Source organism: Myotis yumanensis, unplaced genomic scaffold (genome assembly GCF_028538775.1).
Source record: "Myotis yumanensis isolate MYYU_CA2020_CCGP unplaced genomic scaffold, mMyoYum1.0.hap1 SCAF_17, whole genome shotgun sequence".
NCBI classification, from domain to species: Eukaryota; Metazoa; Chordata; class Mammalia; order Chiroptera; family Vespertilionidae; genus Myotis; species Myotis yumanensis.
Genome location: NW_027223768.1, coordinates 11,845,416 through 11,858,994, shown reverse-complemented (window position 1 = coordinate 11,858,994; position 13,579 = coordinate 11,845,416). Strand labels below are relative to the sequence as shown.

The 13,579-nt window shown below is 53.8% G+C and overlaps 2 protein-coding genes across 2 annotated transcripts; one reads left to right on the top strand and one right to left on the bottom strand.

The window, feature by feature from the left end:
* The first annotated feature begins 1,138 nt into the window (after positions 1–1,138).
* On the top strand, positions 1,139–3,562 carry S100A9 (S100 calcium binding protein A9). The gene is made up of 3 exons (XM_070396794.1): positions 1,139–1,245; positions 1,609–1,779; positions 3,128–3,562. Exons 2-3 carry the CDS (start codon positions 1,636–1,638, stop codon positions 3,440–3,442), a joined length of 459 nt encoding a protein of 152 aa, XP_070252895.1. The 5' UTR covers positions 1,139–1,245; positions 1,609–1,635; the 3' UTR covers positions 3,443–3,562.
* Positions 3,563–11,569: 8,007 nt separating this feature from the next.
* S100A12 (S100 calcium binding protein A12) lies at positions 11,570–13,180 on the bottom strand. Its single transcript, XM_070396759.1, has 3 exons — positions 13,074–13,180; positions 12,244–12,402; positions 11,570–11,794 (listed from the first exon to the last, which is right to left on the bottom strand). The coding sequence occupies exons 2-3, from the start codon at positions 12,379–12,381 to the stop codon at positions 11,654–11,656; spliced, it is 279 nt and encodes a 92-aa protein (XP_070252860.1). The 5' UTR covers positions 12,382–12,402; positions 13,074–13,180; the 3' UTR covers positions 11,570–11,653.
* Positions 13,181–13,579: the final 399 nt, after the last annotated feature.

Here is a 13,579-nt window from a genome sequence, read left to right as displayed (position 1 = left end):
AACCTAACTGATCAGCGTCCACATTTCTAGTGGCCAGGCGTGTGAGTTCGGGGCTGGGTTGAAAGTCTCTGTTTTGGTCTGGCAACTGACAATTGCAACAAAATCTTCACCAGAACATAAGGTTAAGCATAGACAGTTGATTAATCAATTACACGGTCTGTGAGTAAAAGCGTGGGAAAGAGAGAGGAAGAGAAGAGGAGGAAAAAATAACAATCATGTTTAACCTATCCATGTACCCCTATGAGGACTGCACCCCATCATGGGGGAAGGGCACACCTGGGGTGAGAGCACCGAAGACAAGGGCCTGGGGGTGCTCGTGGAGCAGAGGCTGATCAGGCCAGGCAGGGCCGTTCTTCCCTGGGAGATGGGGAGCTACAGGGGGTTTGCAGCCTTGCAGTTGGAGCGGGCAGGCTTGCCCAAGAGGCTACATCAAAACAGTTGTCCTGATGCTATAAACTCTTTGGGTGTGGCTCTCACGTTGGGAGCAGGATTTACATGAATAATGCTGACAGCCTATGCCCCAAGGAGCTGTCACTTAGATTACAAGAAGGAGATGTAATCCGATTACCCTTAACCCGGAACCTGGAGGTCTGAGCCCAGTTCCTGCTCTGTCGCCAACCAGCTATGTGGCCTTGCTCTGACAGCTCTCTGGATGTCAGTTTCTTCATTTGCAATATCAGGTTGACCCCCTACCCTACCCCACCCCCTACCCTTCTGACCCCGATTCGCCCCCTGTGAATCTAAGACCTCCACTCCAGCCCCTCACAGACCCAAGAAGGGGAAGGCTCAGCCATCCTTGTTGGGCTGCCCACTTTGGGGAGGCAGAGTGGTCCGCCCCCACCCAGGGGTCCTCAGCCCACCACCAGCCTCTGGCTATCAGGTGGGAAGGTGGTCCCTCAACAAGAGGGGGTTGGGGTCAGAGGGAAGGAGGGGTGCCAGAGGAGAGGCCGCTTGCTCAGGGAGGGCAGGGGTGGGGTGAAGGGGAAGTGAGCTAACCAAGCAACTTCCTCCCCAACCAGCTCCAGGCCCAGGACTGGGAAATTCACAAAAGTACAGAAAGATCTGTGTGGACATTTCCTGTTCCACCCTAGTCCCCCTTCCTGGCCGCCCAGGTCTGGGTTACCACACTGCTCACCTGTGAAGCAATCTTCCCACTAGAGGGCTGAGTGTTCTGGCCAGGAGAGGCCTATAAATGCTGGGCCCACAAGACGCTGTCAAACCCCTCTGTGTGACTCTTCAGCTTAGGTGAGTGAGCTGCCAACTTCCCTGGGTAGCAGCCTGCCTGCCGAGTCTTTCTTTACATCTGCTACCCGTCTGCCTTTCCAGCCCTCCTCCGGGAAGCCCTCCTTGATTAACCTGCTCACTTTAAAGCTTCCTTCTCATCTTGTTGGAGCCTCCTGCTCTCAAATCCTCTGCTTTTTTACATTCTCCAGATATTCTAAAAGTTATTTCTCCCATGTGTGGGTCAGGGTCCTTTCCCAGTTCAATGCCCCTTTCTTTTTCTTCTGTGTCTGCCCCTGCCCCCACACTCCATTTCTGCAAGCAGCCAGGAGGAGGTGTCTAGGAAGGCTTTTTCTTCTAAGTACCTGACCCCTTGCTTCTCCTCAGCTCAGAGAACAGGAAGACAAGGACAAAATGTCGCAGACTCTGATGGAATGCAGCGTGGAGACCATCATCAACATTTTCCATCAGTACTCCACGCGCCTGGGGCACCCAGACCGACTGAACCAGAGAGAATTCAGCCAGATGGTGAAGAAGGAGCTGCCTAATTTCCTCAAGGTAGGGCTGGACTCCTGGCCACTATGTGCCGAGAGGAAGTAAGAGAGAAGCTGGGGGAGAGTCGGACTGGGCGGGGGAGAGGAGACTAGTTAGGTAGACAAGAAGGTGACATTTGAGCTGAGACCTGAATGTGTGAGAGGAGAGAAGCGGAGGGAGGAGGAGCCTTGGCAGAAGCCAGGAGACTGAGCCCCAGATGGAGGCGGGAGCCCCGAGGGCACTCTTCTGATACCTGGATCTCCCGTAGGAAACAAACCCAGGGCATGTGCAAAGCCCCACCCAGCACAGCCTGTACACAGCACTTGGGGCGTGTGATGTACTGACTGTTCTAAAAGGGATCAGGCAGTCCTCGGGAAAAGGAGGCTTGGTTCCAGCAGACCTGTTCTGTTTACACTTTTGGGGACTTTGGGGAAGAGAGGCCTGGACTAGGAAGGGTGGTGCACCTGGGTACCAGTCCACTCCTGGAGCGATGTCCTGGGGCAGGTGGCCAGCCCAACCTGGAGCCGGCCCCACCTGGTGGGGTGGAGGGTTGCCACAGTAGGAGATGTTAGGGATGCTGACAGCCCCCCGTAGTGGGGACATCAGCAAGCAGGACGCTGGGTCAGGCTAGGCCGCAGAGGGTGGAGCTGGGGAAGCTTCCTCTGTGTGAGGCCTGTGCCTACCACCCCCCCCCCCCTCCCCGCCGTGCTGGAGGCAGTGACAGGCCAGGAGGGGCGGCTGGGACCTTGCCAATGGGCTGCTACCCATTGGATGACTGGTCTCCCCCAGGGCAATGACAAGCGTGCAGAAAGAATAGACCGTGCAGAGGCATAGCAGGAGGGAAGGCCTGGGCGAGGAGCTGGGCACCCAGGTTCTGGAGGGGACTTAGCTGCCATGCCCAGGCCAGCGAGTGGCATAGCTGGGACTCGCTGGAGCTTGCTCTGCCTCACCTCCCCGTGCCCTCCTCCGGACACGTTATCTCACCCTTGGGTCAACGGAGCACCCACGCTGCTCCCTGTCCTTACACAAGGGCCCGATCATCTTGTCTTTCTCAAGTGCTTCCTGCTACACAGGTTGAAATGAGTGTCACTAATTTGTGACCGTGAGAGGGAAGGGAGAGGCAAGGAAGGGAGGGGCCGGGCCGAGTGGACAGGAGCAGAGGGGAGGAGGCGAGACGGGTTCTGAGTCAGCCCCGGGCGGTGTGCGGGATAACTGGAAAGTAAACGGCGTCCCGTCAACCGTCATTTTTAATTTGGGGTTGAGGCCCAGAAGCCAGGTTTCCCAGTGCCTTTGCCATCGGGTCTTTGGCTGTGCTGCCCGCCCCTGGCCCTGGCCACCCCCAGCCCTGACCACCCTGTCTCCCAACCTGCAGAAGGAGAAGAGGAATGAAGCAGCCATTAGGGACATCCTGGAGGACCTGGACACCAGCGGAGACAAGGACCTGAGCTTCGAGGAGTTCATCACCCTGGTGGGCAGGCTGACGGAGGCCTCCCACGAGGAGATGCACAAGAACACCCCCAAGGGGCACGGCCACGCCCATGGGCCAGGCTTCGGGGGGTCTGGCCGCAACCCCTGCAAAACCCAGGGTGGCAACCAGGGTGGCAACCACGGCCACAGCCATGATGGCCACGGCCACAGCCATGATGGCCATGGCCACAGCCATGATGGCCACGGCCACAGCCACTAATCAGGAGGCAGGCCACCCTGTCCCTGCCAATCCAGGGCCCCAGGCTGTGTGCGCACAGCTGAGGCGGTGGCCTGAGCTGCAGGGCTGGGGTTGAGATGAATAAAGAGTTCCTCCAAGCCAGTGCTGTGTGCTCCTTCCACCCCCTCCGCGGCCTGTCCTTCCCGGGGCTCTGGCTTAGACTCCACGCCCCTTCCCGGGGTGGAGCCCCTTCATTCAGCACTTCGTTCGCAGTCACAAGAGGAGAAGCCTCAACAACGTGGTCCTATTCTGAGTCCCTTGCGCTCGCCTCCCTGACCATTTTCTCGCCTCTGACCTCAGGCCCTGCTGCTCAGGGCCTAGTCACCCCAGCCCAGCTCAGGACTTCCCTGTGCAACCTGTCACATGGGCCCTGGACACCAGAGAAAGCGAAAAGGGGGCACCCCATCCCCTCGACATGCCAGCTGCCACCACACCACCCACCCAGCCACAGCCCCCTTCACCCATGCTGCCCACACTGCTGTCTCTCTGCTGCTGGAACTTGGTGCCTCTGGGAGGTTCAGACAGGCCCTGGGCAGGCTGAGTCTGAGGAGAGCCCTGGAGTCTGGGCATTGGAGACAGGGCCAGGTTGGGGGTGTTTGTCCACCAGTGAAGTTCTGAGTCCACGGGAGCAGTTGGTGCCTCTTGAATGAGGGGTCTCTCCTCTTCCCCGTGGACACCGGGGCAGGTGTGCACGTGGGTAAAAGTCGGGGAGTCCAGCCCGTGCCCAGCAGCCCCGTGAGGAGGTTGGACTCTGGGCCCAGCTAGCCTGTCGGGCCTGGTTCCAAGCCTGAGAGCAAACTGAGCTCCCCAAGGTGGCCAGGTTCCTGCAGCCCCTGGTCAGCAGGCACTTCCTGCAAAGCCTGTAGTCGGGCCTGGCTCCCTGCTTCCGCCCTCCGCAGCCTCCAGACCCAACTGCTCACTTCAGAGACATCCCAGTGACTCCTGCCACCAGCCCTGCCCTGTGGCCGGAGAGCGCCAGCCTGTGCCCTTTCCCAGTTCGTCTCCAGGCTGGGGTGCGCCTTCCAAAGACCACAGCCCAGACCAAGGTGTCTGCCCTGCCCTGTCCTTCCGCAGAGAAAAGACGGACAGCATTGGGGTCGGGGAGAAAGATCCACAGGCATCCATCCCCTGAGTTACCATGAAGAAAGCCAGGTGTAGAGTGGGGAGACCAGTCCAGAGTCCTACGGTGGTGGCGCTGGATGAGACAGTGTGGAGAGGAAAGGGCCTGCAGCCATCTTCTCCCCGGGCTCATCTCGCAGCTCGTCCCCAGCGCTGAGCGTGAAGAAAGGAGCTGCGGGTCGGATGGCAGATGGAAGATGGCAGCTCTCCCACTTGGCCTGGCTGCAGCGGGCCAGGCTGACCCTGCTCTAGGGCCCAGGGGCCTCTGCCATGGGGTGCAGATCTCAGGGCTCCTGCTGCAGGGCAGAGGGTGTTTCTAGCACTGCTCCAGGCTGTGAGCTGAGGGAACCATTTAGAAGCGCCCCCCGCCCCCCCGCAGCCCCCTCCCCTCCCCCCCTTCCTTCCCTGCCTGTCTGGGAGACATGACCACTATAGACACTCAGCTTCTGAGGGCGCTGCTCAGCCACTCTCCTGCCCGCATAGGGTCACCCCTCTGCCTACAGCTTGGCAGGGGCAAGAGAACCGCCTGGGAGCTGGAGGCCTGGCTTCTATCAGTGGCTTTGCCAGGACTCCATGTTTTGGGTAAAGTAGGGTAGGGTAGGAGAGGGAGCAGGAGAGAGGGGGAGAAGAGGGGAGGGAAAGGGGCAGGGGCTGCGAGGGGAGGGGAATGCACCATAAATATATCTGTGACTGCCTCCCACTAGACTGTGAACTCCAAGTTGGTGCCATCTGGCTTATTCTCTGTTTTTTCACCAGCACGTGGTGGGAGCGATGGCTGGTACATAGCAGCTTCTCAACCAATGTTGACTGTACAGATGTCCTCAGATTTCTGGAATGTTCCATGCTCTCTCCCCCAGGAAGGGTGTGGAGAAAGGAGGGTTGGATTGAATTTACAGATGGAAGATTTCTGGGTGTCATCGTGGAATTCAAACGGGCAGGTAGGGGCAGCAGGGTGGCGGAGCCTGAAGCCCCCTCCCAGCTGTGTTCCATCTCACCAGCCCGCATTTGCTGCACACTACAAGTTCTGTTTGAAGGAAGGGATTTGTCTGGAGAAAAAGTTGGCAAATTGTTGATTTAACCCAGCCTGCCCCACCCCACGCTGGAGTGATTCTCCGAAACATGCCTGCCAAGTGGCTGGCAGGGCCCTGCCCGCGCCGCTCCAGGGAAGGGAGTTCCCTCTTGGCACTGCCACTTAGAGAGTCTGTTCTTACACTAAGCCTGAACCTGTCTCCTGGTGCCCGCTGGGCATGAACGCCACTTTCCCTCCCCATCCACGGGGGCACAGAAAAACCCTCAGCCTTCCATCTACGCTGCCGCCCATCCACGTCTTCAAAACACTTCCCTTCCTGGCACCCAGGCTTTCTCTGGCCTCCACTCCTTTGCACCAGGAATGCCCTCCCCACCCTGGGGTCTCTGTGTCACTGTCTCCATGACGACTTCCCTGACCAGCCCCCTTCCTTGAGCATATAGAGGCTCCCTTCGGCCAGGCCCATGCAACTCTCTGGTACTTCTACTCCTGTACTTCCAATATGGAGTTGGAGCCCCTTGCCAGCAAGTCCGACAGGGCCCTGAAGGCAAGGACTATGGCTGATTGGCAGCATACATAGCCCAGGTGCCAGCAGGGAGCAAGCTGGGTGAGCCTTACTGAGTGAAGGGGGGTGGTCCTAGGCCTGATGGAGCTGGAGGGGGAGGTGGGGACAGCTTTGGACATTAGGGGCATGCCCACGTGGGACCTAAAGGCTGGGAGAGGGTGGAACAGCAGGATGGCAGGGGACAGAGCTTCTGGAAGCCGAGTTCTCCCTTTGCCTCGGTGCTCTGCTAGCTCATTCTGAGAGTAGGAGGTTGTTCTAGACCCAGGGGAAGGCCAGGCAGCAAGCCCCTTTACACAGCCCTGTGGGATTTTCCTTAAGCATGTTTAAGAGAGCTGGTCATGGTGAGTGAGCCCCTTCCATCCCGTGAGCCCCTCCCATTCCAAGAAAACTGATTCTGTTGCGTAGAGGAGAGCTGGCCTCTTCCCTGAGACAGGGAGCAAGAGTGTCAGGGTCAAGGTTAAGGTTCCACCCCAGGTGAAAACGGGTTTTTAATGCATCCTTTGGGAAATAAGAACTTCGGGGTCTCCCTGGCATCAGTTTCTGAGGAACAGAGAACCTGTCATCAGAGGGCCCTGCTTCCCTTCGCTGTGGAACCTGAACTTCTGGATGGCTTTTGGGAGGGATGAGGAAGCAACAGTCGCAGCCTAAGCTGCAGGACTCTGCCCAGACGCTCCGAGGCCTGGGTGATGCTCCCGGAACTAGGGGACAGATGACTGAGCGCATCACTCACTTGTTGGTCCACTCATTCACTCACTCAACAGGCACTAATCGCGTTCACTGTGTCAGGCGCTATAATGCTCAGAGGGGCCCCAGGGTGAATAAGGCTTCATCCTGTCCTTAAGACACTCCCAGGCCTGCAGGACAGCTCCTCAAACAAGTCTGACACAGAAGAGGAAAGACCAGAGAGGCGAAAAATTCCCTAAGACTTTGAGGTGGGAAGGCTGTCCTTCATCGGGCTGTAGTGGTGGAAGGCAACACTTAGAGTAGCTTCAAGGGTGGGGGCAGCAGGCATCCCCCCCAAAATCATGCAGGTGCTTGAGACAGAGAACATGTGTGCACGGGCCTGAAAGTGGGCAGAGGTGGGGTCTGGGCAGGAATGAGGAGCCTCGGGTTCGAGAGGAAGAGGGAGAGAGAGGAAAGTGGGCCAATGCTAGGCCACAGCAGGAGAAGGAGGGCAGGAGCAGTGGGGGTTTGGGGGGGGTGGCCGGGAATGATATCATTGGTGTTTGGAAGAGTCTCCCTGTGGGGTGTGGATTTGGGGTGGGAATGAGACCAACAGCACAAGGCCCCAGGAGGGGGCTGCACCATCATCCAGGGGGGCACTTCTCAGAGAAGATGGATTCAGCCGGGATCTCCAATACCCCAGGCCCATCCCAACTAGGAATCCATACCCCACAACCCCCCGAGTTTAAAGAAGATCATTTCGTACTGTTCCCCAAGACCTTGCCTCAGCTTTCGCCAGCCCGGTGAGGCAATCTTACACAACCCTGACTCTGAAACAAACTCCAGAAAGCAACCTCAGTGTCCTGCCCTGCCTCCCAGCTGTTGCTGAAAACGTACATTTTAGAAAGCCCATGTCATGGATTTTGACATGCCAGTGGCCAAAGTGACAACAGGACTGACACAACTGGTTGCTCAAGTTCTGTTGCCTCTTGGGGTTCAGGCCTGAAACAATCCCTCCACCCCAAGTCTTCCGTCAGATCCTGGCCCAGATTGAACCCCAGTCTCTCTCTCCCCACCCCACCCCCCTGCCCTCAGAGCATCACAGACCCCTTCCGTCCACAGGCGACTGGGAAAGTGAGTACCCACCAGAAAGGCCCCTGGCTCTGTGTGGAGGAGGGATGATTGATATGATTGACAACTGGAGGGGGGATGGGGACCAGTCTGAGGGCTGCTGTGGGACTAACTGAGCTTTAACTCTGCATCCTCAAGGGGCAACAGACACCCAAGTAGATACGTTCAATATTATGTTGTGGGAAACAGAAAAACGAAGGTGGGTGATGAGCAGACACCCTGGGAGCGCAGAGCAGCTGTTTCTGATGCCTTCTTGCCTGGGCTGCAGGCGGGGGGCACACAAGGGAGGGTGAGGAAGCTTCCTCGGGTTCATGCTCAGGTGAGATTTGCAAGGGCAGAACTTAAACCTCTGTGTGCCCAGCACTGTTAGGTAACGAGAGAAATCAGAGACACACAGGAAGTTGGGTTATACAACCTAGTTTGCTTTCTTTCAACTTTTGAAGACCTTTTATTGGCCACGTTAAACGCTGAGTCCCAGAGTTCTCACTCCGGAGCCCCGGAGCCATCCCACTGAATCCCAAGCTTCTCCTAACTTCTGAAGCCCGATACCCAGGTGGGCTGGGCTTGCGGAGTGCCAGTGGCCTGCCAGAACTGTTTTCCTGAAGGGCATTGCACCCTAGAGAGTGGCACTGGTGTCCCCTATGCACACTGATGCCCTTGCCCAGAGGACGCTGTCAGACTAACCTTTGTTGCTGCAGCCCAGCAGCTTGACCAGCAGGCGAGCCCCTGGGGTCCCCAAGCTGAAAACTACTCTGGATGGGAGGTGGAAATGTGAGGGTGTGTGAGTGGGAGGGCTCCCTGGAGGAGGGGACATTTGGGTGGGGCCTTTGTGGACAAGCAGGAGTTCCAGAGCTAAAGAAAGGCCCAGTAGCCCGGCACTAGCACAGAGCAGGCACTTGACAATGTTTGTGAGTGAACGGAAGGGAGGGCACCGAGACAAAAAGAACAGCGTGGTACCTGCCGTCATCAGGGGACGAGGCTGTGCATTTTCATGGAGGGACTAGATGTCACCTCATCCAAGCTTTGCACTTGAGAGATGAAGAGACTGAGGTCCACAGAAGGGAGAGGCCACTTGCTCAGACTCAGAGCCAAGAAGCAGCGGAGCTGGGAGGCTCACCTGGATGAGGGCTCTTCATTGCCCTCAGGTGCCTTTGATGGTTTCGACCAAGCTTGGGGGTCCTTAAATTTTTTAAAAATAAGATTTAAGTTCAACTTGTGGTTTAGTTGGTTATTTTCAAACAAAATCATGGCTAGTAAATGTTTTCAAAATGGCAAATACACTGAATTTTATTCTTGTCCGTTGTTTGTTTGTTTTACCAGATTTGAATACTGTATCCCTCAGAAGTGATCACAGACATATGTGAGTGCATTGAGCAGGAATCCCAGTTTGCAGAACAGCAGCTGGGTCTAGTTTAGAGGCCTGGGGGGAAAGATCACACCTAACTGCTAACTGTCCTTGGTTAGTTGTCTAACACTGGTCAACCCTAACTGAATGGTTGACCCCTAAAAATAATCTCAGGCTTTGCTTTTGGTTTAAAATAAGCTTCCCCTGTAGTGTCTGCAGGAGAGAGAGAGAGAGAGAGAGAGAGAGAGAGAGACCGAGAGAGACCGCTAACCAGCTACAACTATTACCTCCTATGTACTAGTAAATTACTATCTACGGAGTGCTCACTCGGTATCAGGTGCTGTGCTAAAGTGTTTTACAAGTACCGTTAGATGATCTGATCCTCAACTCTTGGAGGTGCTATTGTTATTCCTATTTCATAGATGAGGAAACTGAGGCTTAGATATTTTAAATAACTTGTTCAAGGTTTCACAATTAGTAAGTAGTAGAACTAAGCTCTGAAACCAGAAATTTAATTTCAATATTCATACTCTTGGCCACTAACTACCCTTTTAATCCCCAAGAATTGCACTGAATAAACAGAAAGACAAACTTACCCCAGCCCCAATATAAAGCTCTCCTTCTCACTTTCCCTCAAATCTGTCAGACCTGGCTCTAGCAAGTTACCTAATCTTTCTTTTTTTTTAAATCTGTTTTAATTGATTTTAGAGAGGGTGGAAGGGAGAGGGATACAGAGATAGAAACACCAATGAGAAAGAGACATCAATAGGCTGCCTCCTGCGTGCCCCCCATGGAGGATCAAGCCCACAACCTGGGCATGTGCCCTGACCTGGAATTGAACCAGGAACCTCTGAGTTCATGGGTCTACACTCAACCACTGAGCCACACCAGCTAGGCTGCCTAATCTTTCTTAAATTTTGTCACAAAGTCTGTCCTTCTAACCTGTTCCTCCAGCTGAAGAGGGGCTGGGGACCAACTTCTGGAAGGTTTGCCAGAGCTCAAGACTGTGCCTGGCTGCTATTCCTTTCTTCTTCTTCTTCTTCTTCTTCTTCTTCTTCTTCTTCTTCTTCTTCTTCTTCCTCTTCAAATTAAACTTATTGGGGTGACATTGGTTAATAAGATTATATGGGTTTTAAGTGTACATTTCTGATACATGACCCGTATATTGCATTGTGTGTCCACCACCCAAAGTCAAGTCATCTTCCATCACCATTTACTGGTCCCCTTTACCCTTTACTCCCTCCCCACACCCTTCCTTTTGGTAACTGCCATACTGTTGCCTGTGTCTATGAGTTTCAGTTTTATATCCCACGTATGAGTGAAATCATATGGTTCTTAGCTTTTTCTGACTGACTTATTTCACTTAGCATAATATTCTCAAGGTCTATTCATGTTAATTTCCTCAAATTATGGCTTCAAGTAATATGGCTGCAAGTACATATACGATGACAAGTGTGGCCCCATTATATTTCTCTTGGCCGGGGCTACTCTGGAGAATCCCTCCTTGGCTGGTCTCTCTGCTTCTACTCTAGCCTGCCTCTGGCTAGCTCTTCTCCACCAAGGCAGCCAGAGTAATCCTTTGCAAACATAGGTGAAATCATCTTGCTCCCTCACTCAAAAGCCCCCAGTGGCTCCCGAGTGCTCCCCAACATCCGCAGATAGGGCCTGCTCCCTGCTCCTTGTAGGCGCACACCTCCCACCACCCCCATGTCAGTCCCTGCACATTGCCTTCGGTGCTGTTCTTTGAGCAAGCCAAACATATGTTCACCCCTGGGCCTTAGCTGCACTGCAAGGAACTCTTGGGCCCCAGATATCTGCACGCTGCTCTCCTTCCTATCTTTCAGATTTCTGCTCACATGCATTCCTTAGTCATCTTCTCTAAACAACACCCTTCCTTCCCCAATCTTACTTCCCTACTTTAGCTTTCTTCATATCACCTATCATTACCTACCGGTGTATCATAATATATATTTTTATTTGTTGGTCTATTTATTTTCTATCCCCTCCCTACTAGAATGCAAGCCCCAAGAGGACAGAAACGTTGTGTCTTTGGTCTCTGGCTATCATAGAATATTTGTAGAATGAATGAATAAATGCATACATGGTGGACATTTAATAAATAGGTGGTAAACAAATGAACAAACAGAGAAGGGGGTCTCAGGGGTCTAAATGAGGCCTGTCAGAATAGCAGGGGTAAGTTGTCATCAAGTTTGAAAGCCAGGGCCATGGAAAGAAAAGAAGTGCACAGACACGGTTAAGAACTTTTCAAGCATACATTTATTAACTCTCACTCCCCTCAGTTCTTCTTGCAGACATTGCTGGGGAAAAGCCACTCAGAGCTGCTTACTCTGTGTGGATATTCACATGGGCAGTCACCAGCACCCTGGACATCAGGACCACGAACTCAGTAAAGGTGACCTGTCCGTCTCGATCAGCATCCAGTTCTTGGAATATCTTGTCAATGGTGGCTTGATCTTTGGTGTTCTAGGAGAAGGGGACAGCAGACACAGTGAGTTCAGACTCTCCCTCCCCCTTTCCCATCCTCAGAGCTCAGCTTAGGGAGGCCCAGGGACATTCATTCATTGGCCAAAACTGTGTAGGGGAATCCAATGTGACAAAACAGAAGGCAGAGAGGCAACCGTCATGAGCCATGTAGTTCACTAATCCACCCCCTTTCCCTCCCCCACCCTTCTCCACCTCACCTATGTGCAAACACTTCCAGAGGGGGAGAGAGTTCAGCCTGAGGGACAGAGTGAGTTAACCCAGAGAGGGAGGTGGGGCCCTTCCCCCCAGTAGGGGAAGAGCTTCCTTGGGTGCTGAAATTGGGGCTGAACCCACCCACGTCCTTGTTTCTTCATCATCCTTCAGTCCTTGCCACTGTCAAGGTGAAAGGGGGTGGAGGGAGGTAGTTCACCATGATGGGCGTCACCCACCTTGATTGTGTTGGCAAGTTCCTTTGTGATCAGCTGCTTCAGCTCACGCTTGTTGAGGGTGTCAAAATCTCCCACCCGAACTGAGTACTGGTGAAAGACATTGATGATTCCCTCCAGGTGGTCTTCCAGCTTAGTCATCTTCTCAAACCTCACGTTAACCTTCAGGAGACAAGGCAAGTCTAAGACAGTTCCTCCTCCACCTACGCCCTCTCTCCCCTCTCTTCCTGCATTGAAAGTTTAAACAAGGGATGGCTTCCCCCCGCATCTGCTTTGTGTTCTCTCTGCTCTCCATTTGTGGATTGGATGAGGGAGGACATATAATACCATCTAACGTTGAAAAGAATCAGCCTCCACTGCCACAGTGGTCCATGTCCCCCTAACTCCTGGATAGTATAACCAGAGAGTGTTGCTCACTCAAGCTCAGCTGGGAAGAGTTCTGTCGTTCCCCAGCTGTTCCTTTTCCCCAAGTGAAAGGCCACGGGTCCCTTGTAGACATTCACCGGCCCACCCGCCTTTGCCATCCTAAGTCCTGAGACTGGGTCCACCTCACTCAGCAAGAGCTGTTCTCCTTGGTCCAAAATGCAGTCGGCTCTTTACTTCTTAAGGTACATAAATGTCTAACCATTATGTTGTACACCTGAAACTAATATTGCATGTCAACTATAATTGAAAAATAAAATTTAAATTAAAAAAAAACTTTTTTTTAAATGTAGTCATCCCAGAGGAGCTCCAGCAAGCAGAAGATTGTGGCTTCCAACAGCCTGCAACGTGGCCCCCTGCCATCACCACTCTGAGGACCCCCAAGGGCCCAGCAAGGAAAGGACACTTACCCTCAATGCACAGGAGTGTGGAGCTCTAGCAAGAAGTAAGCACTGGTGAGGAGCACCGAGCAGGGAAGGTTTTTATAAGGCACTCTGGCCTCCCCTTTGACCGCAAGTGAGGAAACTTCTCTGATTCATCTGTCTTGAGGCAATAGCTGGTACACACTCTGTTGCTCAATACAAGGTTCAAACCTGTGGCTCTGACCGCAACAAAAGAAGTTCAGGTTGTACCCATCACACCCCCTGCTCAGCCTGAAGCAGAACGTCCGACCCCACCCTATACACACACACAGGTGCCTCACACATTTCTCAGCTCTAGGGCAGGACCCAGCCTTCAGCTCTAACTCAGTTTCCTGCTTCCTAATAGAAGGCCAGGGGAGCAAGTTTCACTGCCTGGATGACTCCTACCTGAAAAGGAAGGACTAGGAGAGGCATTTGCTGTGTCTATTCCCCCCCAAATAATGACGATGATAAAAACGAAGTGAGCATGTAATCCTGAAACAGAAAAGGGATGT